Source organism: Microcaecilia unicolor, unplaced genomic scaffold (assembly GCF_901765095.1).
Source record: "Microcaecilia unicolor unplaced genomic scaffold, aMicUni1.1, whole genome shotgun sequence".
NCBI lineage: Eukaryota > Metazoa > Chordata > Amphibia > Gymnophiona > Siphonopidae > Microcaecilia > Microcaecilia unicolor.
In genome coordinates, this window is record NW_021963217.1 from 73,680 (window position 1) to 99,638 (window position 25,959).

The window sequence follows — 25,959 nt, forward strand, 5'->3', positions numbered from 1 at the left end:
TCCGTACCGGACGACCTGCCGGTCGGAGGGAGGTTAAAATTCTTTCACCAAAGGTGGCCTCTCATAACCTCCGACCAGTGGGTTCTCCAAATAGTGCGGTGCGGATACGCCCTGAATTTGACCTCCCTGCCTCCAAATTGTCCTCCGGGAGCTCAGTCTTTCAGCTCCCATCACAAGCAGGTACTTGCAGAGGAACTCTCCGCCCCTTCTCAGCGCCAATGCGGTCGAGCCCGTACCACCCGGGCAGGAAGGGCAGGGATTCTATTCCAGGTACTTCCTTGTGGAAAAGAAAACAGGGGGGATGCGTCCCATCCTAGACCTGAGAGGCCTGAACAAATTCCTGGTCAAAGAAAAGTTCAGGATGCTTTCCTTGGGCACCCTTCTGCCAATGATTCAGAAAAACGATTGGCTATGTTCCCTGGATTTAAAGGACGCATACACTCACATCCCGATACTGCCAGCTCACAGACAGTATCTCAGATTCCGCCTGGGCGCACGGCATTTTCAGTATTGTGTGCTGCCCTTTGGGCTCGCCTCTGCCCCACGAGTGTTTACAAAGTGCCTCGTGGTGGTAGCGGCCTACCTACGCAAGCTGGGAGTGCACGTGTTCCCATATCTCGACGATTGGCTGGTCAAGAACACCTCGGAGGCAGGAGCCCTCCGGTCCATGCAGTGCACTATTCAGCTTCTGGAGCTGCTGGGGTTTGTGATAAATTACCCAAAGTCCCATCTCCAGCCAACCCAGTCTCTGGAATTCATAGGAGCTCTGCTGAATACCCAGACGGCTCAGGCCTACCTTCCCGAAGCGAGGGCCACCAATCTCCTGGCCCTGGCTTCGCAGACCAGAGCGTCTCAGCAGATCACAGCTCGGCAGATGTTGAGACTTCTGGGTCATATGGCCTCCACAGTTCATGTGACTCCCATGGCTCGTCTTCACATGAGATCTGCTCAATGGACCCTAGCTTCCCAGTGGTTCCAAGCCACCGGGAATCTAGAGGATGTCATCCGCCTCTCCACCAGTTGCCGCACTTCACTGCTCTGGTGGACCATACGGACCAATTTGACCCTGGGACGCCAATTCCAAATTCCGCAGCCCACGAAAGTGCTGACGACGGATGCATCTCGCCTGGGGTGGGGAGCCCATGTCGATGGGCTTCACACCCAGGGTCTGTGGTCCCTCCAGGAAAAGGATCTGCAGATCAACCTCCTGGAGCTCCGAGCGATCTGGAACGCACTGAAGGCTTTCAGAGATCGGCTGTCCTGCCAAATTATCCAAATTCGGACAGACAATCAGGTTGCAATGTATTACGTCAACAAGCAGGGGGGCACCGGATCTCGCCCCCTGTGTCAGGAAGCCGTCGGTATGTGGCGTTGGGCGTGTCGGTTCGGCATGCTTCTCCAAGCCACGTACCTGGCAGGCGTAAACAACAGTCTGGCCGACAGACTGAGCAGAGTCATGCAACCGCACGAGTGGTCGCTCCATTCCAGAGTGGTACGCAAGATCTTCCGAGAGTGGGGCACCCCCTCGGTGGATCTTTTCGCCTCTCAGACCAACCACAAGCTGCCTCTGTTCTGTTCCAGACTTCAGACACACGGCAGGCTAGCGTCAGATGCCTTTCTCCTTCATTGGGGGACCGGCCTCCTGTATGCTTATCCTCCCATACCTTTGGTGGGGAAGACCTTACTGAAGCTCAAGCAAGACCGCGGCACCATGATTCTGATAGCGCCCTTTTGGCCCCGTCAGATCTGGTTCCCTCTTCTTCTGGAGTTGTCCTCCGAAGAACCGTGGAGATTGGAGTGTTTTCCGACTCTCATTTCGCAGAACGACGGAGCGTTGCTGCACCCCAACCTTCAATCCCTGGCTCTCACGGCCTGGATGTTGAGGGCGTAGACTTCGCTGCGTTGGGTCTGTCTGAGGGTGTCTCCCGGGTCTTGCTTGCCTCTAGGAAGGATTCCACTAAAAAGAGTTACTTTTTCAAGTGGAGGAGGTTTGTCGTTTGGTGTGAGAGCAAGGCCCTAGAACCTCGTTCTTGCCCTGCACAGAACCTGCTTGAATACCTTCTGCACTTATCAGAGTCTGGCCTCAAGACCAACTCAGTAAGGAATCACCTTAGTGCGATTAGTGCTTACCATTATCGTGTGGAAGGTAAAGCCATCTCTGGAGAGCCTTTAGTCGTTCGATTCATGAGAGGCTTGCTTTTGTCAAAGCCCCCTATCAAGCCTCCTACTGTGTCATGGGATCTCAACGTCGTCCTCACCCAGCTGATGAAACCTCCTTTTGAGCCACTGAATACCTGCCATCTGAAGTACTTGACCTGGAAGGTCATTTTCTTGGTGGCAGTTACTTCAGCTCGTAGGGTCAGTGAGCTTCAAGCCCTAGTAGCTCATGCTCCATATACTAAATTTCATCACAACAGAGTAGTGCTCCGCACTCACCCAAAGTTCCTGCCGAAGGTGGTGTCGGAGTTCCATCTTAACCAGTCAATTGTCTTGCCAACATTCTTCCCCAGGCCGCATACCCGCCCTGCTGAACGTCAGTTGCACACATTGGACTGCAAGAGAGCATTGGCCTTCTATCTGGAGCGGACACAGCCCAACAGACAGTCCGCCCAATTGTTTATTTCTTTCGACCCTAACAGGCTAGGGGTCGCTGTCGGGAAACGCACCATCTCCAATTGGCTAGCAGATTGCATTTCCTTCACTTACGCCCAGGCTGGGCTGACTCTTGAGGGTCATGTCACGGCTCATAGTGTCAGAGCCATGGCAGCGTCGGTGGCCCACTTGAAGTCAGCCACTATTGAAGAGATCTGCAAGGCTGCGACGTGGTCATCTGTCCACACATTCACATCTCATTACTGCCTCCAGCAGGATACCCGACGCGACAGTCGGTTCGGGCAGTCGGTGTTGCAGAATCTGTTTGGGGTGTAAATCCAACTCCACCCTCCAGGACCCGAATTTATTCTGGTCAGGCTGCACTCTCAGTTAGTTGTTCTTCGTAGGTCAATTTCTGTTGTACCCTCGCCGTTGCGAGGTTCAATTGACCTGGGTTATTGTTTTGAGTGAGCCTGAGAGCTAGGGATACCCCAGTCGTGAGAACAAGCAGCCTGCTTGTCCTCGGAGAAAGGGTATGATACATACCTGTAGCAGTTGTTCTCCGAGGACAGCAGGCTGATTGTTCTCACCTACCCTCCCTCCTCCCCTTTGGAGTTGTGTGTTTCATATTTTATTGCTTGTCATTCAACTGGCGGGAGCGGTCGCGCACGGGCGGGAAGGCGGCCGCGCATGCGCGGTGGGCGTGGCCTGCGTGCCGACCGTCCCGCGAAGCTTCTTCCGGTTGGTGGGGGCTGCCGCGGACGTCAACCCAGTCGTGAGAACAATCAGCCTGCTGTCCTCGGAGAACAACTGCTACAGGTATGTATCATACCCTGATTATTCCCATATATTTTTTCTGAGAGATCTAAAGACTTTTCTATTTGCTAAATATATATCTGGTAAGCTGAATGATGATTTATTATATAAATTGGTTAGATATCTATTGATTTTTGACTGTAACTGTTTTAATCTGTTTGATTGTATTCTAGATGTTTTATTGTTAACTGCCTTGAACCCTTTTGAGAATTTGGTGTTATAGAAGTCTTAGATATTTGTGATTTAGCTTTTTTTCTGCAGCTTTGGACCCAGCAGCTGCTCAAAAGGTGGTTTTGCCCTGCCTGAACTCTGAGCATAGCTGGTGGATTGTATGTAATGCTTAGAATCTGGGGGGGAAATGTGTGTAAGAAGCAGTATGTGCTGGTATATGTTATCTGGGCTATCCTGCACTAGCAACCATGTTATGAAATAGTCTGATGGTACACCAAAACCAAAGAGTAGGGTGGGTAGGCTGTTCTGAAGACTTCAAGGGAGAAGCTGTGTTGAGTCATCTTGTGTATTTTAATAAAATATCTCACATAAGAATCATTTCATCTTCCTTGCGTTCTTCGGAAGAATCTACCCACCCTATTCTTTGGGTTTGGTGTTTTACGGTCATAGGGATACAGTGTTCCTCCACACCTTGTGACTGACTCTCCGCCTCATAGTCTGACAGTATCACATGATCATAACCTGAGGAGCGTGTTGCAGTGGCAGCCATGTGAGTCTGTTCATACCATGGCCATATGGAGCCTACATGCATGCCTCTTTGACCAGTCACCTTCTTTCTGTGTGTTTTCACTTTAAGTGAATTCTCTGAAAGGTCTCACTTAATTCTTGTACCATATTCCAAAGTGATGAATTTTTCACAGTGGAACCATCTGTGGATTTAAAGTTTTAAGTTCAATAATTTTTTATTAAAGAAGTTGCAATTTAACATTGTAATTGAGTCTTATGTACAATCTTCTTTATCATATTTCTTGTTAACTTTAACCAATTCTAACACCAACAACTATGCACTTTTATTATTATTATTCTCCCCTCTTTCTTCCCCTCCCTCCCGTCCTCCCTTCCCTATCTACCCCCCCACCTGCCCCCTCCCCCCTCCCTCTCCCTCTTCTCTTTCTATTATATTAACATCTTTCAGTCATCTGGTTATTGATTATACATTTGTAACGTATTCAATAGTAAACTGCGGGCTCTACCCCCCATCGATTGTATATAAGGTTCCCAAATTGCCAAAAACTCCTTTTTCTTTTTGGGGGTATCTCTCGCATCTCTGGCCTCCCACGTAGCGAGCCTCTGCAGCCCGCTACGCCAGTGCCAATACGAGGGAGCCTCTTCCATTATCCAATATTGCATTATACACATTTTCCCAATGATATTAACTTTATACATGAATTGGCGTTCTGCTTTTCTCAAATTTATCCTGCTTCCTTTATACCCCAGTATACACCTCTGGGGCGTTAGCATAACTGATTTATGTAAGATATATGCACAATATTGTTTTATTCTCATCCAGAATCTCTGTATAGAAACACAGCTCCATAGCATATGTAAAAGCGACGGATCCGTGTCTCCACATTTGTAGCATTTACTCTCTGCTATACGTCCCGCATAATATGCTTGTTTTGGTGTGAAGTACCCCCGCATGATTATACGATACTGAGTTTCCCTATGTCTGGCATAATATAGATTATCTTTAATCTCTGTCATGTGTGTTAGAATGTTAGCTTCTGTAATTGTCTGTCCTAGATCATGCGTCCATTTTAGGGCCACTCCTGTGAGTGACTGAGGTACTTTCAGCTGCATTATGGCTATATGTATCCCCGATACCGTAACTCTTTCTATCCCTGGGGGTAGAAAAAAGTGCTCCAACAGAGGGTATAGCTCTCTAGTACACCCCTCTCTCATCAATCTAGTCATATACATTTTCATCTGCAGGTATGAGTACCAATCTACGTTGTCCTCCCCAACTATCCGTCCCAATTCTCCTTGTGTCAATATCCGCCCTGTATGGTGCAATACATCCGCCACTACCACCACCCCTTCTGTTGCCCATCTGTGGTGTCTAATTGATTGAATCCCCGATTGGAAATCGGCATTCCCCATTATTGGTATCATGTCTGTACATCTAGGGTTCTTCCCCAAAAGACGAATTACATAGTCCCATGTCTTTCTCATTGGGGCTAATAAAAGATGCTGCCTCCACTCTATAGGGATCTTATGTGCCGGAGCATGTAATAAGTAATAGGGGTGATATGGTTTAAATAGGCTTCTTTCTATCTCCCATGGGGTGTATTCTTCCGTTCCTAGTATCCAATCTGCCATATGCCTTAATAAACATGCCCAATTATAATCTCGTATATTAGGTAGCCCCAATCCTCCTTTCTGCAATTTCCCCTCCAGATTTTCAAATTTAATTTTTGGTTTCTTGCCCCCCCAGCAGAAGTAGGATACCATTCTCTTTAATTTTTTAACATCTTTCTGTTGCAGGTATAATGGTAGCTGTCGTAGTACATACAGCCATCGGGGAAATAGTACCATGCTATAAAGACTAATTCTACCATTTAATGTCAACGGCAATGTGTGCCAATGTACCAATGTCTGCTTCGTCTGCCTCAGCAGATTATCTATGTTTGTCCTATAAATTTTGCCCGGATCCGCTGTCAGATTTATTCCTAGATACTTAAATTCACCTGTGACCCATCGTAAGGGAAACTCCCCCCTCCACCCCGCCAGCATTGTATCTTGCGTTGGCATACTTTCTGATTTCTGCATATTTAATTTAAAGCCCGAAAATGAGCCATATTCTTTGAATCGTTCTAGTAATACCGGTAATGCCACCTGTGGTTTAGTAAGGTGGACCAAAAGGTCATCAGCGAATGCCGAGATTTTAAATTCATGAGTTCCCATTCTCACCCCTGTGATCTCCTGGTCTTCTAGTATTGTCCGTATCAGCGGATCCAGGGTTAACGCGAACAACAAGGGGGATAAGGGGCATCCTTGTCGTGTGCCTCTACCAATCTCAAACAGTTCAGTATAGTCCCCATTGACATAGAGCCTGGCTAAGGGATTTTTATATAAAGCGGCTATAACCTTCACAAATGACCCTGCAAACCCATATGCTTTCATTGTCCGAAACATAAATCCCCAGTCTACTCTATCGAACGCCTTTTCGGCGTCGAAACTTATGAGTAAAGATTCTTCTTTCTTTCTTCTCACCCATTCTAATGAGGCTAATATTTGTCTAATATTTTTGACTATCTGTCTCCCTTTAATGAAGCCTCCTTGTGGTAAGGCTATGATGTCTGGCAATATCTTGGCTAGTCTATTGGCATAAATACCCGCCAATAGCTTGGTTTCATAATTAATCAAGGAAATTGGCCTATAGGACTCTGGCCTGTTCAGGTCCTTTCCTGGTTTAGGAAATACCACGATGTCTGCCACTCGGAGTGTCTCAGGTAGACTTTCCTGATCTACTGCCCGCTGGAAGGCCATCATTATTGGGTTCCCAATCTCTGCCTCTAACATTTTGTAGAACTCAGCTCGATACCCATCAGGTCCCGGAGCTTTTTGTAAAGGGCTACTTTTGATTGCCCTGGTTATTTCATCTAAGTCTATGGGTTGATTAATTATTTCCCTCTGAGCTTCTGTTATTTGTGGTATTACTATATTATCTAGATATAGCTCTGGCTCTAACTGGTCTTCTGTAGTTGCCTGGTAGAGTTGGGTATAATAGTCAAGGAATATTTGTCTAATTTTACTCTCTGAATGTGTTACCGTTCCTGAGGGGAACTGTAAAGTAATCACCCTTTGTGGGCCAGTCTTTTTCCTGATCAGCCCTGCTAGCATTTTGCCTTGCTTATTCCCAAATTTATAAAGTTGATATCTATAGTATATTGCGGATTTAATAGCTCTTTGATGGATTAAAGTATTTAAATTTATCTGTGTGGCTAGTAATTGCTCTCTTATTGTGGCTTGAGCTGTGTCTCCATATTGCCGTCGCAATTTAACTAATTGTTTCCCTAGCCTGAGTATTTCCTGTTCTCGTCTTTTTTTCTTTCGGCTGCAATAAGCTATTATTTCTCCTCGGAGTACAGCTTTCGCTGCCTCCCAGTATAATATAGGGTCTGATGTATGTTTCTCATTATGAATTTTATATTCCATCCATTTCTCTCTTATATATCTCAAAAATTCCTCATCATAATAAAGCTCAATTGGAAATATCCATTTCCTTCTCTTATATTGCGTATCTTGTCTATTGATGATAATATAGATTGGCGCGTGATCAGATATTACAGTAGCATCTATGCCTGCCCCTTGTACATCTGGGAGAGCCCCCTCATTAATTAAAAGATAATCAATCCGGGATTGAGTATGATGCGCTCTTGAATAGTGTGTATAGTCTCTAAGATCTGGATTTAATATTCTCCACACATCTAGAGCTTCCAGTGCATCACACATCCAAGCAATGCCTTTCATATGATCCCCTTTTCCTTTCCCTTTGGTATAAGTCTTATCTATAGTTTCATCTGCCACAATGTTAAAGTCTCCCCCTATTACCGTCTGCACTTGCGGATCTTGTATTGTTATGGTTTGGATACGCTTAATTAAATTTTGAAAAAACTTTTTGCTGTACACATTCGGGGCATACACATTCACCAGCAGCATTGGCCTTCCATCAATCTGTACCTTAGCTATGATAAATCGGCCCTCTGGGTCCATATATACATGCTGCTGGGTTACCTGGAGCGTTTTATGAATCAATATTGCTACTCCTGCTTTTTTCCCCACTGCTGGGGCCTCTAATATCGTTCCCACCCACCATGTTTTTAGTTTTGCATGTTCCTGTGTTGTTAAATGTGTTTCTTGTATCATGGCTATCATTGCTCCCTTTTTGCGTAATTCCCCCATTATTTTTTTCCTCTTAATGGGCGAGCCTATACCTCCAACATTCCATGAGTATATTTTCATATCTTTCATGTTATTCCTCCATATTTTGCTTCTAATAGCTGGCTAAGTTCCTGCCATTTCCCGGGCTGCTGTCCCAGCTGCAGCAGTCCCTCATAATTACCATATGTCTTACATTGCGACTGAAAGTGTCTATAACCAAATGATTCCATCCCCTTTCCCCTTTGAGAAGAAGTTACCTTTATCTTTTCCTTTTTGCATATATTGCATCCCCTCCCCCTATCTCCTTTCCCCCCTGCCCTCCCTCCATCCCTTAACATTAACCAAACTTTCCCCCCCGTTTGGCTGGTCACAACTAACCAATGCTTACCTCCCCTCCCCGCTCTAGTCTTAGTCTAATTTCTCTTTCCCCCTCCTCCAATAAGGATACTATACTATTAACATCATTCGCTCCCTTTCTTATGTGTATAGTAATTACTTCCCTACTTCATCCCCTATAAGGATTTCACCTATAGCATGTATGTTTGTACATTATCTTCTCCCCTCTTTTTTAACTTTCAATTCAAGTCCAACTACAACATTTACCAAGTCCTGTTCAATGTATGCTTTAAGTTCTTACAAACTCTCCTGCTCTCGTCGACCGTTTCAGATTCACACAGGTCAAGTAGATCCAGTCTCTGCCGGCTCTGCTTCCGCTGCCCTCTCCAAGTCGGCTACAAAGGCTCCCGCTTCTTTCTCCGATGTAAATATTTTTATATTTCCATTATATGTCAGTTTCAAAGTGGCGGGATATTGCAGTGAGAAGCGAATCTTCATCTTAAATAGTTTTGAACATACTGATGAAAATGCCCGCCTTTTTGCTGATATTCCAGCCGAATAGTCTTGGAAACATAGGATCTTCTTGCCTTCATAAGTTAGAGTCGCTGCCGAGCGTGCTGTCTGTAGTATACACTGTTTGTGCACAAAATTTAATATCTTGCAGATTACCACTCGTGATGTATTTTTCCCCATCTGGCGAGTTCCCAGACGATGAGCTCGCTCTATTCTCAATGGGCCTATTGACTCTGGAAAATCCACCTGTGTGTTTAGCCATTGTTCCAGGGTTTTTTCCAACTGACGGGCCCCCAACGCCTCTGGCAGACCACCAAGCGAATATTGTTCCGTCTGGAACGATTCTCTAAATCTTCGATTTTGTTTTCCATGTCTGCCACCAGTTTCTTCATGTTTCCCTGGTCCTTCTCCACTTCTGTTATGCGATCTTCCACCGCACTGGTCCGTGTCTGGAATGCTACACATTCTTTTGTCAGTTCTCCGATTTTAGCGTTCAGCTGTTCCAGCTTGCCGTCCAGCTTTTGATCGATCGGGCCCAGACGCCGCTCAAGCAGATCCTCCATTACTACTGTTAGTTCTGACGTTATCTCCGCTATCCACGCGGAGGAGACCGATGTTCCCGCCTCAGGAGGAGACGCCGCCATTTTGTATTCGGTCGTCTTTCCCCTCTGCTTGTCCCGCGCCGCTAATCTCGCTGTCATTTTCAGTTTTCACCAGCTGTACTGCCGACAGGAGCGCTCCCCAAATGCTGTGCTACAATTTTTTATATTTTGAAGGGTTCGATTCTTTTGCAGATTCGCAAACGGGTAGGTCGGCGACGGAGAGAGATTCACCCGCGACCGCTCTCCATCACAGCATCACGTGACCTCCCCTGTGGATTTAAAGTTTTATTAGCACCTGGGCAGCAAAACAATGGTATTTCTAAAAATGTAGTCAGAATCTGGTATTGCTGCAAACAGCCAAGGCAGCCAGTTCATAGTTCTGTGCTGAAGAATTTAACAAAAATACGACCTCAGAAGAATCACTTGGTTATTTGGGTCAAAGTTGTACAATTGCAAAGGTTTGCATTTTCCCAGACTGAATATCAACCGTCTGTAAGGGAACTTCATTCAGATCATACTGTTGATCTGTTTTTGGTCACTGAGAGTAGCCAATTGTTACTTTCAGCCAGTGCTTTTTTTGTGCCGGTACGCGACGGTATGGCGTACCGGCACCTTTTTTCTGGGGCTCCCCTGCTCGCTCCCTGCTGTTTGCACCGATCCCTGCCTCGTAAAACTTATTTTTTTGCGAACCAGCAGACTGAAGAAATAAAACAAACAGCTGACAGGCTTGCCTCCTTCGATCGCGTCGGCCGCTTCCTTTCCCTGCATTCTGAGCGCGTCCCGCCCTCCTCTGATGTCATTTCCTTTCCTCGAGGGCGGGAAACGGAGTTAAGAGAACAGATAGAGAGCAGCAGAATCAGACACTTGGACCAGTATGGATAGAAAACAGTCACCAGACAAAAAAGGTAGAAAAAAATTCTTTTATTTTCATTTTAGTGTTTGGAATTTGTCCAATTTGAGAATTTACATCTGTTGTCTTATTTTGCACTGGGTATACTGGAGCTGTAACATCTTACAGAAATGATTTATAATGAAAAAAAATCACAAGTTATTGTTGTTCTCCTATACTAGTATATTTTCAATGATGTCTGTTTATATGCGCCATGGCTGATATAAGGGGTGTGGCTAATGTGGGTGTGGCTATCATAGGGGTGGAGCCATATGTGGTGACCCCGCCCATAATGAGTACCGGCACCTTTTTTTCTACAAAAAATGCACTGCTTTCAGCACTGACACAGTATGCAGACAGTTCCATTGAATCATTTAGCAGAGGTGAAATGGTTCTAAATACTGGGACTGGATTTGAGGCCATGGAATTCCCAAAGGGAATATGCTGCATTTCTGTGGCTTTAATATAACTTGGTTCTCTGTACATTTCTGGCCATTGAGTGCCATGAGTATAGTAGTACTGACAATTTTATATAAGGCATGAACTACAGATTGTTTTTGTAACACAGCACATTCTATTTTTACCTTGTGCAGCAGCAAGAGACCATCAAATGGTGATACCCTGGAACTTACAGAGGAGGCTCCAATTGTTAACCTGACTCTGGATAGATTAGCGTTACTGGGTCGGATACACTTGGCCAGAGTTATAATTGAATCTTTAAAAATCCCTTCAGATAACATCCAGATCACACAAGCCAAACAAGCCAATAAAGGCAAACCCCCACGACCAGCCTCTTCTGTAAAAAGGTAAGAAGCACCTTCTTATGTTCATCCAGATAATAATATTGTTCATTTAAAGGAATCTTAAGCTGATTCTTTCCTTCTCGCTTTTAACTTCTCAGCAGTCTGTTACCTCATCCCTACAAGTAATCTCTGTATTTCCATTGATGTCAGTATTTAGAAGTTTTACTTAATCTTTACAGCTGAAGTAAAGTTTGTGTTGGGGGGAGAAAAAAAAGCTGTGCTGAGCTTTAGTGCAGTTTGTTGCATTAAATGTAATTCTATATGCAGCTAATTAGCATGTATTTCCTTGCTAAATGCGTGGAGGAGTGGCCTAGTGGTTAGGGTGGTGGACTTTGGTCCTGAGGAACTGAGTTCGATTCCCACTTCAGGCACAGGCAGCTCCTTGTGACTCTGGGCAAGTCACTTAACCCTCCATTGCCCCATGTAAGCTGCATTGAGCCTGCCATGAGTGGGAAAGCGCAGGGTACAAATGTAACAAAAATAAAATAGATACTATTGGAGATTCTACATGGAATGTTGCTACTATTGGAGATTCTACATGGAATGTTGCTATTCCACCAGCAACATTCCATGTAGAAGGCTGCGCAGGCTTCTGTTTCTGTGAGTCTGACGTCCTGCACGTACGTGCTGGACGTCAGACTCACAGAAGCAGAAGCCTGCGCGGCCACATTGGTGATCTGCAAGGGCCGACTTCTACATGGAATGTTGCTAGTGGAATAGCAACATTCCATGTAGAATCTCAAATAGTAGCAACAGTGGAGGAGTGGCCTAGTGGTTAGTTAGGGTGGTGGACTTTGGTCCTGGGGAACTGAGGAACTGAGTTCGATTCCCACTTCAGGCACAGGCAGCTCCTTGTGACTCTGGGCAAGTCACTTAACCCTCCATTGCCCCATGTAAGCCGCATTGAGCGTGCCATGAGTGGGAAAGCACAGGGTACAAATGTAATAAAAATAAAATAGATACTATTGGAGATTCTACATGGAATGTTGCTACTATTGGAGATTCTACATGGAATGTTGCTACTATTGGAGATTCTACATGGAATGTTGCTATTCCACTAGCAACATTCCATGTAGAAGCCTGCGCGGCCACATTGGTGATCTGCAAGGGCCGACTTCTACATGGAATGTTGCTAGTGGAATAGCAACATTCCATGTAGAATCTCAAATAGTAGCAACAGTGGAGGAGTGGCCTAGTGGTTAGTTAGAGTGGTGGACTTTGGTCCTGGGGAACTGAGGAACTGAGTTCGATTCCCACTTCAGGCACAGGCAGCTCCTTGTGACTCTGGGCAAGTCACTTAACCCTCCATTGCCCCATGTAAGCCGCATTGAGCGTGCCATGAGTGGGAAAGCACAGGGTACAAATGTAACAAAAATAAAATAGATACTATTGGAGATTCTACATGGAATGTTGCTACTATTGGAGATTCTACATGGAATGTTGCTATTCCACTAGCAACATTCCATGTAGAAGGCTGCGCAGGCTTCTGTTTCTGTGAGTCTACATGGAATGTTGCTAGGCCACCCCTCCACTGTTGCTACTATTTGAGATTCTACATGGAATGTTGCTACTATTGGTGATTCTACATGGAATGTTGCTACTATTGGAGATTCTACATGGAATATGGCTATTCCACTAGCAACATTCCATGTAGAATCTCAAATAGTAGCAACAGTGGAGGAGTGGCCTAGTGGTTAGTTAGGGTGGTGGACTTTGGTCCTGGGGAACTGAGGAACTGAGTTCGATTCCCACCAGGCACAGGCAGCTCCTTGTGACTCTGGGCAAGTCACTTAACCCTCCATTGTCCCATGTAAGCTGCATTGAGCCTGCCATGAGTGGGAAAGCGTGGGGTACAAATGTAACAAAAATAAAATAGATACTATTGGAGATTCTACATGGAATGTTGCTACTATTGGAGATTCTACATGGAATGTTGCTATTCCACTAGCAACATTCCATGTAGAAGCCTGCGCGGCCACATTGGTGATCTGCAAGGGTCGACTTCTACATGGAATGTTGCTAGTGGAATAGCAGCATTCCATGTAGAATCTCAAATAGTAGCAACAGTGGAGGAGTGGCCTAGTGGTTAGGGTGGTGGACTTTGGTCCTGAGGAACTGAGTTCAATTCCCACTTCAGGCACAGGCAGCTCCTTGTGACTCTGGGCAAGTCACTTAACCCTTCATTGCCCCATATAAGCCGCATTGAGCCTGCCATGAGTGGGAAAGCGCAGGGTACAAATGTAACAAAAAAAAAAAAGATTAGTGCAGTAGTTTACTTCAGTTTAGTGCTGATTTTTGTGGCGCACAATGATCCTTGCTGCTTCAAAAGTAATTATTGCCTACAAAAAAATCAGTACAACACTAGAAGGAAACAGCTGTACTGGGACTAGCATAGTTCATTACATTGGCCGTAAGTTTGTATCAGAGGCAGTGGAGGATGACATGACATCCCATAGTCTCTAGGAGCATCAGTGTGAGAAGCAGGATTTTGAATCCCTCATTCTAACCACTAGGCTACTCCTTTACATTTAAGCTTTATAGTCTTCTGTGCCAAAAGAAAGTGAATCAAATTTTTAAGTCTTGCGTTATAAGACATATGAGGAGAGACTTGATGACCTGAACATGTATACTCTGGAAGAAAGGAGAAACAGGGGTGATATGATACAGACGTTCAAATATTTGAAAAGTATTAATCCGCAAACGAACCTTTTCCGGACGTGCGAAGGCGGTAGAACGAGAGGACATGAAATGAGATTGAAGGGGGGCAGACTCAAGAAAAATGTCAGGAAGTATTTTTTCACGGAGAGAGTAGTGGATGCTTGGAATGCCCTCCCGCGGGAGGTGGTGGAAATGAAAACGGTAACAGAATTCAAACACACGTGGGATAAACATTAAGGAATCCTGTTCAGAAGGAATGGATCCTAAGGAGCTTAGCCGAGATGGGGTGGCAGAGCCGGTGGCGGGAGGCGGGGATAGTGCTGGGCAGACTTATACGGTCTGTGCCAGAGCCAGTGGTAGGAGGCGGGGCTGGTGGTTGGGAGGCGGGGATAGTGCTGGGCAGACTTATACGGTCTGTGCCCTGAAGAGGACAGGTACAAATCAAAGTAGGGTATACACAAAAAGTAGCACATATGAGTTTGTCTTGTTGGGCAGACTGGATGGACCATGCAGGTCTTTTTCTGCCATCATTTACTATGTTACTATGAAAGTTTTTGGCTTTTAGTACATGATGCCCCTTGAATCATGCTTGGCTCAGTTTAGCCATGACAGAAGAACACACGCTGATCTGACGATCCTATTGAAAGAAAATCGCCTAATTAGACCACAAGCATTTATTCGATGTGAAGCTGAGTATAATGAAGTAGTTGATTGATGCACTCCCTTCACCATTAAATAGTTACGTATGCCTAGCGAATACAGACTTAAACAAGAGCATTTTACACCAGCCTTTGTCTGGTGTAAGTGCTTACGTTTAAAGTTGGGTGCGGAAATATGGACCTAGGCTAGTATTCAATAATGACATTTCCATGCAGAACGTGCTGAACGTGGATCCTTATGGTGCTTAACTGTGGGTGCCATTTATTGAATCTGGCCCCTTTTCTGGACTGCCGTTTCATTACAGTTTATGAACACATTTATTAGTGCTGACATTGGAATGCTATATATAAGTTTAGTAGTGCTGACACAGGGATGTTTATTTCACTTTATGAATAGTTGAGCACATTAGGCACAGCACATATCGGGCCCTTTAATACAGGAGGTATAAGCCAACGTGACAATAAGAAGCTGGTTGCTTGGTTAGATTAATATTATCCACATTATTCTGAGGTTCTCCCCTATCTTTTGCAACATTGTTTTGGACTTGGCCTGTATATATTCTGGTTTTGATTTTGTTGTATCACTGAGACAATTAGCAACAACCTAGTTTCCTGATTTGTATCTTATGTAATGTATAGCATAGTGAAAAACATCTGATCTGTGATTTTTAAGATTTACATCATATTTTATTTCAGGACTTTCTTTGTAGAATATCACTTTCCTGTGGCATCCTCAAAGAATACAACAGGACAGATTTCCTTTGCAACAGAAATTACTCGAGTAGCTTCTAGCAAGATTTCAGGTGGAGGTATGAGCTGCATTGCATTCTATTTGTAATGGTTTGTTAATTGAGGCTCAAAATACTGCCATAGGGAAAGCATAGGTGTGATTCTAAGACGAAGACCCCAGCCTTCAGGTTGTTTGAGCTTGTATGCTTCACAATCCCTGGGAAGGAAGGGCTCCCTCTCATTGCACAACTGCAACACTGTCTGGCAGGCTTAGAAACCTTGAGCCAGATGCACAAAACCTAACGAGCCCACAACTTGCGTTTTAAACTGGTTCCAGGCAGTTTAAAACACAAGTAGTTTACCGGGGCATGCACCAAGGGCATTTTTCCTGTCACAGTAGCAGGCAACGAAAATGGAATGCAAATTATCCAAAGGCTATTATAATGAGATGCACTACCGTTTTTCCGATTCCCTTACCGTAGAAACCCTAACGTGAGGTCTGCACCTCTCGTTAGGGCTCCTGTGAGGGAATCGGAAAGGAAAAGAGCCCCAAAAAAATTAAAAAAGGAAGAAAAAAAAAGCAGTGAGCGCATGTGAGGGGCGTCCTTTATGGACGTACTCTGCCTGCGCTTGTGAGGGACGTCTTTTCGCCATTTTTTTTTTTTTTTAGTTTTGTCTCCCCTGCGCTGCTCACCTTCTGTAGCAGCGAGGAGAAGGGATTAGGAAATCGGGGACCTGCGACTCGAGTCGATCCGGAGTTCGGGACGTCCCTTTCCATTATGCTCCTCTTCCAGATCTCTTCAGCCAATCAGCTTGCGTGTAGCTGACACCAGCAAGCTAGATGCGCTCTGATTGGCTGAAGAGACCCAAGAAGAGGAGCATAACCGAAAGGGACGTCCCGATTCTCCGACTGGCTACCAAGGTAATGGTGAATGCAACGGAGCTACAACTAGTAGCTCATTTGCATTCCCTTTCCTTAATGAATTCCCGTTCCCTACCGATTCGCTATGGAATCGGTAGGGAACGGGAATTACCGATGACTTTAGTGCATCTTCCTCCTTGTGTTTCTCAGAGGATTGTTAATGTAATGATTGGGCTGGACACTAGGGAAAAACCCTAGGTAGCTGTGATTGTGGGAAATTTTCCAGGATTCAGACCCTTAACCCTGTGTTTCACTTAGCTGCAACCCATATTCAAAGAAATATGAATGTACTGTATGAAATGCTAAATTGTCCTGTAAGTGACTGGCAGGAAAGTTTCCTTCTGCTATCCTAGATGAAGACTGCAGACAGTATAGGCTGGTGGGGGGGGGGTCATCTCCCCATGGCTTGTAGTTCATATGAAGAGTCGCTAAGAGTCCTAGCCTGGGGATTCCTTCCATTGTTCGTGCAGACTGTCAATAGAGTGGAGGAGTGGCCTAGTGGTTAGGGTGGTGAACTTTGGGACTTTGGTCCTGGGGAACTGAGGAACTGAGTTTGATTCCCACTTCAGGCACAGGCAGCTCCTTGTGACTCTGGGCAAGTCACTTAACCCTCCATTGCCCCATGTAAGCCGCATTGAGCCTGCCAGGAGTGGGAAAGCGTGGGGTACAAATGTAACAAAAATAAAATAGATACTATTGGAGATTCTACATGGAATGTTGTTACTGTTGGAGATTCTACATGGAATGTTGCTACTATTGGAGATTCTACATGGAATGTTGCTACTATTGGAGATTCTACATGGAATGTTGCTATTCCACTAGCAACATTCCATGTAGAAGCCTGCGCGGCCACATTGGTGATCTGCAGGGGCCGACTTCTATATGGAATGTTGCTAGTGGAATAGCAACATTCCATGTAGAATCTCAAATAGTAGCAACAGTGGAGGAGTGGCCTAGTGGTTAGGGTGGTGGACTTTGGGACTTTGGTCCTGGGGAACTGAGGAACTGAGTTCGATTCCCACTTCAGGCACAGATAGCACAGATAGCTCCTTGTGACTCTGGGCAACTCACTTAACCCTCCATTGCCCCACGTAAGCCGCATTGAGCCTGCCAGGAGTGGGAAAGCGCGGGGTACAAATGTAACAAAAATAAAATAGATACTATTGGAGATTCTACATGGAATTATTGGAGATTCTACATGGAATGTTGCTATTCCACTAGCAGCATTCCATGTAGAAGCTTGCGCGGCCACATTGGTGATCTGCAAGGGCCGACTTCTACATGGAATGTTGCTAGTGGAATAGCAACATTCCATGTAGAATCTCAAATAGTAGCAACAGTGGAGGAGTGGCCTAGTGGTTAGGGTGGTGGACTTTGGGACTTTGGTTCTGAGGAACTGAGTTCGATTCCCACTTCAGGGACTCTGGGCAACTCACTTAACCCTCCATTGCCCCATGTAAGCCGCATTGAGCCTGCCAGGAGTGGGAAAGCGTGGGGTACAAATGTAACAAAAATAAAATAGATACTATTGGAGATTCTACATGGAATGTTGTTACTGTTGGAGATTCTACATGGAATGTTGCTACTATTGGAGATTCTACATGGAATGTTGCTATTCCACTAGCAACATTCCATGTAGAAGCCTGCGCGGCCACATTGGTGATCTGCAGGGGCCGACTTCTATATGGAATGTTGCTAGTGGAATAGCAACATTCCATGTAGAATCTCAAATAGTAGCAACAGTGGAGGAGTGGCCTAGTGGTTAGGGTGGTGGACTTTGGGACTTTGGTCCTGGGGAACTGAGGAACTGAGTTCGATTCCCACTTCAGGCACAGATAGCACAGATAGCTCCTTGTGACTCTGGGCAACTCACTTAACCCTCCATTGCCCCACGTAAGCCGCATTGAGCCTGCCAGGAGTGGGAAAGCGCGGGGTACAAATGTAACAAAAATAAAATAGATACTATTGGAGATTCTACATGGAATTATTGGAGATTCTACATGGAATGTTGCTATTCCACTAGCAGCATTCCATGTAGAAGCTTGCGCGGCCACATTGGTGATCTGCAAGGGCCGACTTCTACATGGAATGTTGCTAGTGGAATAGCAACATTCCATGTAGAATCTCAAATAGTAGCAACAGTGGAGGAGTGGCCTAGTGGTTAGGGTGGTGGACTTTGGGACTTTGGTTCTGAGGAACTGAGTTCGATTCCCACTTCAGGGACTCTGGGCAACTCACTTAACCCTCCATTGCCCCACGTAAGCCGCATTGAGCCTGCCATGAGTGGGAAAGCGCGGGGTACAAATGTAACAAAATAAAATAGATACTATTGAAGATTCTAGATGGAATGTTGCTACTATTGGAGATTCTACATGGAATGTTGCTACTATTGGAGATTCTACATGGAATGTTGCTATTCCACTAGCAACATTCCATGTAGAAGCCTGCGCGGCCACATTGGTGCTGGGGAGTCATCTCCCTAGAGTGCCGGCAGGAGCAGCAGCATCTTTGCTTGGGCTGGGGTTTCCTTCCCACCAACATTGGCAAGAGCCAAAAACAACTGTTGACAGGGAGACCCATCCTTGTGAATTTGTACAGCTTATAATGGCCTAAATAATGTTTATATTATAACAAGTTTGCCTTGTTTGTGTGGATGATGATTTAAAGCTTGTCTCATTTCCCTATATATGTGACTGATGTGTCTGTGGCAAGAATACAAGGCACAATAGTACCTTTTTAAGGAAAAAAGTGATACACCCCATCCATGCCTCCTCCCATTGTTTCATGCTTGATTTTAAAGATAAATTACATATTGCTACACAGTAGTTCTGCAAGTTCATTTTTCAGTTCTATCCATACTCTGGGACGTATACTAACCGGTCCTGGTGATTTGATACGCTTCAATTTGTCAAATTGTCCCATTACATCTTCTAGGTTTACAGAGATTTGATTGTTTCTCTGACTCATCAGCATTGAATACCATATCTGTCACTGCTTATTTCTAGGATAAGCAGCATGAAATCTGTTTTACTCTTTTGGGATCTTCCCATGTAATTGTTACCTGGCTTGGCCACTGTTGGAAACAGGATACTGGGCTCGATGGACTTTCGGTCTGTCCCAGTATGGCAACACTTATGTTGTTACTAGTAAAAAAGGCCCGTTTCTATAGGCAAGGAAACTGGCCTTAGGCAGGCAAATTTCCCCCCCCCCCCCCCCGTGCCAGCGAAAACCGCCCCCCCCCCGCCGCCGCCGTTGTGCTACCTGTGCTTACAGGCGAAGTGTTGTTCTGCACTTCGCGTAGTTTCCTCAATCATCTCTGGAAGTTCCTCTGCATGCGTCTGACGTCAGACGCACGCAGATAAACTTTCAGTGAAGATGATTGAGTAGCCTACGCGAATGGCAGAACAATACTTGGGCTGTCAGCACAGGTAGTGCACAACGGCGGCGGGGGGGGGGGGGGGCGTTGTTCGGCGGTCCAGGGGGGGGGGAGATCGACAGGTTCACAGAATTGGGTGTTGAGGGGGCCGTAGCGCAGGGGGTGACAGATGATTCCGAGGCAGTAGGAGGAGTAGGGAACTCCTCCCCTTGCCTTGGAATCATCTGTCTTGACGTCATTGACGTCCGTGCATGTCTGCCTCGCAGACCACCTCCAGCCAGGGAGCCACGGTCCCAAGCACAGAACGTTGGAGGTGAGAATTATTATATAGGAGATGTTGTTATTCTGTAACACTGGGCGCCAATGTTTGGAACACCCTGACCTGTCCCTCCTATGACTTCACCCCTTTTGGAGTTAGACACCCAGGGTTATAGAATAGCACACAGGCATCTGTGTGAGCAAATCCAAATTATTGCCAATTAACATCAATAATTGAAAGCATCCAGTTATTGACTGTAATTGGCTCATTAACTAATTAAGTTGCACATACATCTCGGGTTCGTGCCCATATGTGGGCAATCTTTATAGAATCTGGGTGATATTGCATAAAAATAGGCATTGTTTTCTAAGTGTCCACTTTTATGCATGTTATGCCCTCAGGCAATTTTATAAGTGCTTAAAATGCTTCATCACATGTACCAGTCACTTTTAAAATGACCCCCAGGGCAGAACAGTGTACTTATTTTTCACTTTGGGTTTGAACTATTTTGATGCAAACTGTAGTTGTGTCTCTGATCTCTAAAGTTGCCAAAATTAGCTCTAATGTTTTTGTTTCAGTTGTAAACTTTCAGCAGCGCTTCGTATTCCCTGTGCAGTTTAGTGGGATAATGATTGAACACTGGTGGAATTCAGACATGGCCTTCAGAATCTTTTTGAGGAAAGGGACACAGAAGAAGGTAAATCAATGGGCTGCTTTTGCGTCTTGTATTAAGAATCTTGCTGACTTTCCTTCAAAGTTGTAGCAAATGAAACGGGCGCTAGCAAGGTTTTCGTCGCCACCCACCTCTCTCCCTGGCCAACCCCTTCGTTGTTCTGCCATTGCTCCGCCCCCAACGTCATGACGTTTGATGCGAGGGCGGGGCCTGGAGTGATTTCCTCCCTGCCAACCCCTTTCGTTGTTCTGCCATTGCTCCGCCCTCGAGGGCGGGGCCCGGAGTGATTTTGGTGGCTTCACCACCACGAACCTTTTTGAAGGAAGTCAGGGCTTGGCTTCACTGACGTCAGTGTCCTCAGAACGTTGAGGGGGACTTTTATTATAGTAGATTTAAAAGTTTGAAATATACTGCATCTGGCAGTTGGTGTATTAACTATCTGAATAATATAGCAGCGATTATGTGATTAATGGTCTCCTAATTTAAAGAGGCTATCTTATCTCTTTCAGCACATAGAAAATGGGTGTTTTGCTTAAGGTCTTACAGTGAGTGCTGATTGGCAACAGGAATGAACCCACGGTCTCTAAATTAATGACTGGAGTGCATGGTTTCTTTCTTTCTTGATCTTTTGTCAAAGTCAGTAATAAGTAATAAAGGTCCTTTTCATAAGCATGTTGATGCTTTTGTTGATTTTGGAGTCTGAGAGGTAGAATTTTTTTCTTTTTTTGAGAAGTTCCCTTGTGTGTCTTTGATTGTTTTTGTTTCATAGTTGTTTTAAAATAAAATTGTTGTGCTATTTGATCCATTTCCTGATCCATTTCCTTTTGTGTCTGTGTTGTTTTAGTTTGTTTAGTAGTTAGGTGGATTTTAACATGTTTTTAAACCGCTTTAATGCATAATTTTTATGTGGCTGATGGTATATTAAATCTTTACAAATAATAACTAAATAAGCTGGGGACTTTCCCTTGACCTTTGTGCTGAGATTGAGAACCTTTATAATATGGAGTGTGTGTTTAACACCCTGCCACCCAAATCCACTAATGATGTAAAACTATAAGGGCACTGAATAAACAGGAAGGATAAAGTCTCTTCTTTAAACAAGTGGGGAAAGCACATGCATCATGGCTCGTGGAATTTTTCCTAGCCCTCCTGCATGTGTATGTCTCTGTGTGTCAGGGCAGTTGCAGGGGTGGGACAGTTTGTAGGTGGGGGTAATTTTGGGGGAAGTTTGCAGAGTGGTAGTTTTAGAAGTTGTAGCAGGGTAATTTTGTGGGTTGAGGCAGTTTGTGGAGGGGTGGAGCCGTTTTGGGTGTGGAGGTATTTTGGTTGGGGTGAGGTAATTGCAGGGGGTATTTTTGAGAGTGGGGACATTTTGGGGTTTGGGAGAATAGAGAACAAGAGAGGCAGTTTGAAAGGAGGAATTCCTCAACTGCTTTGTTTCATTGTATGTAAGTTTCTTTGCTACAGAAGCTGGAACTCCTCCCATAGAAATGCATTGGTCTATTTTTGGGGATGGGACTAATTTCTCTAGAACCCCTGGTCCAGTTTGGCCCATTTTCAAACTCAATGTGTCTCTTTACTGTTTTTCCTCATATGCCCATTCTGTTAATTTTTCTGGGAGTTGTTTTCCTCTAGACAGATGGGCAAACAGACAGGCAAACAAACATTCTTCAAGCCCTTTGGTATAATTCTTTTCAGTTTCTGGTCTTGGGCCTTCTGGTGTGTATTCAGGTAGTCCTGAAGAGGATCTAGTTACCCTCCTACAGCCCTTGAGGTAACAAGAAGTGGGAATTGTCTGCAAGTGCTTTGTTATAGAAAACACTCAGGTGATTGAAGCTTTATAGATATGGGATCACAAGCCTCTATTCTTTGTCTTGATCCCCTGATATCCATTCATTCTGGACTGGTCTAGTAGGATTTGAGAACACAAAATTAGCAGGTAAGACATTTTTCCTTAACAAGTTAGACCTGGGGACAGCCACTACTTATTCATGGTCATATGTAGCTTAGAATATTTCTGACCTTTGTGATCCTGCCAAACGCTTGTAACCTGAATTGGCCACTGTTGGAAACAGGATACTTGGCTTGATGGACCTTTGGTTAGACTCAGTATAACAGTTCTTATGTTCCAAATCTTTGAATACAGGAATTGAAAACAAAAAAAATCCTAGCACCGACTCGCCTGTTCTTTGTTATTTGCAGCTGGATGGTCATCTGATCACCCTGCTGTCTGTCTGTCTGTTTACTTATCTATTTATGCAATTTAAAAATTAAATCACAAGATAACTCTTATACAAGAAATACAGAACATAATTTCCACAAGCAATTAATATTAGCAAAGAAGAAAATACAATTTACTCTTCCTTAGACCAACTCGTAGGGGGGACGAGATCTAGAAAAATCAGGAGTCTCTAACAGAAAATACATAAAGGAAAAGGCTTAACAGGACACCCTCAAAGCTAAATAGCAAAATGGAAGCTAAGACTGTACTACTTTCTTCAGATCCAGCAAAGCCCTCAACTTTTCAGGAGTGAAGGACATACTTGAATTGTCCATATCAAACCCTACATTTACTGGGAAAAGCTAACAAAAAAGTGGCCCCTAAATCTTTTATTTCTTGCCACATAGCAAGAAAAGCTTTTCTACGCTCCTGCGTTGCTTTAGCAACATAAGGGTATATCCATCATTTTAGGAGGGAGGAGTCCAAGATGGTGGCAGGCTGTCACTGCAGTGAGCATCGAGGTTTCTAGCTGGTGCCTTTTTAAAAAATTTCTTTTTTGCTGTTATCCTAATTTCGCTATGCTGCATACCAAAAGGAAGGGGGCTGTTAAAGCTGTCTCCTCACCCGTTGAGGTTTCCCCTAACCAGCGCGGATCAACAGCTTCCTAGCAGACCCCTCGAAAGTACATTCCTGGATTGGAGGCTCCGCATCGAAGGAGAGTGGAGGAGCGTCCCCTTCTCTGGAGCATGAAACTTCTGTCTCCCCCCAGCTGCAAACACCTCTCCCTGCTGTTTTTTTCCACTCCTTTTTCAATGCATTTTAGTACTTGTAGTTCTTTTCAAATCCAAAAGCGAGAATTGCAAGTACCAGTTGCTGTGAGATGGCACTTCCAAACAGTACAATGGTGTGGGTTTTCTTAACATTGCAATAACTAGATGCTAAGTCTGTTGTTAATGTGCATATTAGCCAAAACTGATGTACCTCATGTACAGCTCCTCTAAAGAGGAGAAAGAACAATGTTTCTTTTTAGCAGCAGTATTTACAGTGCTTTTAGCACTGATAAGTACATAAGTAATGCCACACTGGGAAAAGACCAAGGGTCCATCGAGCCCAGCATCCTGTCCACGACAGCGGCCAATCCAGGCCAAGGGCACCTGGCGAGCTTCCCAAACGTACAAACATTCTATACATGTTATTTCTGAAATTGTGGATTTTTCCCCAGTCCATTTAGTAGCGGTTTATGGACTTGTCCTTTAGGAAACCGTCTAACCCCTTTTTAAACTCTGCTAAGCTAACCGCCTTCACCACTTTCTCCAGCAACGAATTCCAGAGTTTAATTATACGTTGGGTGAAGAAACATTTTCTCCGATTTGCTTTAAATTTACTACACTGTAGTTTCATCGCATGCCCCCTAGTCCTAGTATTTTTGGAAAGCGTGAACAGACGCTTCACATCCACCTGTTCCACTCCACTCATTATTTTATATACCTCTATCATGTCTCCCCTCAGCCGTCTCTTCTCCAAGCTGAATAGCCCTAGCCTCCTTAATCTTCATAGGGAAGTCGTCCCATCCCCGCTATCATTTTAGTCGCCCTTCGCTGCACCTTTTCCAATTCTACTATACCTTATTTTAGAGGTTTGGAAAGGTGTACTACTTTCTGGAGTATCTGGAAATCCCAGGTGCGTTCTTTTGAGAGCAGAATCGTGCACTTGTGACGTTCTGCTCTTTACCTAAATAGATAGACTTAGTCTAACCTAGTAAGTTTCACAAAGAATGCATAAAAAGTGTACAGTTCTGTCAGAGTGTTGGAGTAATATAAAGAAAATATGCTGTGATGAAAACAACCATTTGAAAATGCCAATTGTAAAGGGAACAACTATTTGCCAAAGAAATTCATTCATATGTTTATTTATTTTATTGCATTGCATTTGTATCCCACATTTTCCCACCTATTTGCAGGCTCAATGTGACTTACATAGTTTTGTAACACAGTTAATCCTGGATGTCAGGTACAAATATTATTGTGCAGAGATTAATTAGGGAAGAGAGTAGAGAGAAGAGGGAAGGAATTTATTAGGTATAGTAGAAGAAGGACTTTCAGAAGTGGATTAGTTAGGTTCAGGGTTTTCATTGTAGGCTTTGTTGAAGAAATATGTCTTGAGGGATTTGCGAAAGATAGTTATTTCGTTGATTGTTTTCAGGCCTCTAGGTAGTGCGTTCCATAACTTCATGCTCGTGTAAGAGAAGGTGGTAGCATGCATCAGCTTGTATTTTAGTCCTTTGCAGCTGGGGAAGTGCAGGTTGAGAAATTTGCCAGATGATTTTGCGGCGTTTCTGGGAGGTAGGTCCACGAGGTTTAGCATGTAGATTGTGGCGTCTGCATGAATGATTTTGTGATGTTGATAAGATCTTGTCTGTCAGCTGTTGTGGATGTTACATACTGTTTTTCCTCTTAAACAGCCAGAGCAAGTTGGCACTGCAGCACTCTCACTTCGGAATATTATTCAGTCCGAGCTTCTGTCCTTGAGATGTGATCTCCCAGTGCAGCTGGTGGAGGGAGCAAATGAGAAAACTCAAATTGGACCATTAAAGGTACTACTACTAGATTTTCCTGTGATTTTAATGTATTGTAAATTTTAATGTATTATATAGCCACTATTATATATCTGTAAATTGGAAGCAAGTGGTTCTATCCAAACATTTTGTCAAACACACACCTCTGTTCTAGCCCTAACACCCATTAGGGGTCCTGATGAGCACTGCTCAGGCCACACCTGTGCTTGAGCACATGCTCCTGTTACCTTTCCACCTACCAACTGGGCTCCCACTTGCCTCTGGGAAAGTATCATGCCTATAACATGCGTGGGATAAACATAAAGAAATCCTGTTCAGAAGGAATGGATCCTCAGGAGCTTAGCCGAGATTGGATGGCAGAGCTGGTGGTTGGGAGGCGGGGCTAGTGCTGGGCAGACTTCTACGGTCTGTGGCCTGAAAAAGACAGATACAAATCAAGG

General features: G+C 44.6%; 1 protein-coding gene across 1 annotated transcript in view; it reads left to right on the forward strand.

Moving 5' to 3' along the window:
• The window catches only part of LOC115459081 (C2 domain-containing protein 3-like), a 110,326-nt gene that overhangs the window by 72,903 nt on the left and 11,464 nt on the right, over nucleotides 1-25,959 (forward strand). The window contains exons 10-13 of the mRNA XM_030188944.1: nucleotides 11,238-11,450; nucleotides 15,461-15,573; nucleotides 20,629-20,747; nucleotides 25,406-25,537. Of these exons, the coding sequence (XP_030044804.1) occupies nucleotides 11,238-11,450; nucleotides 15,461-15,573; nucleotides 20,629-20,747; nucleotides 25,406-25,537 (577 nt within the window). The remainder of the gene's footprint in view (nucleotides 1-11,237; nucleotides 11,451-15,460; nucleotides 15,574-20,628; nucleotides 20,748-25,405; nucleotides 25,538-25,959) is intronic.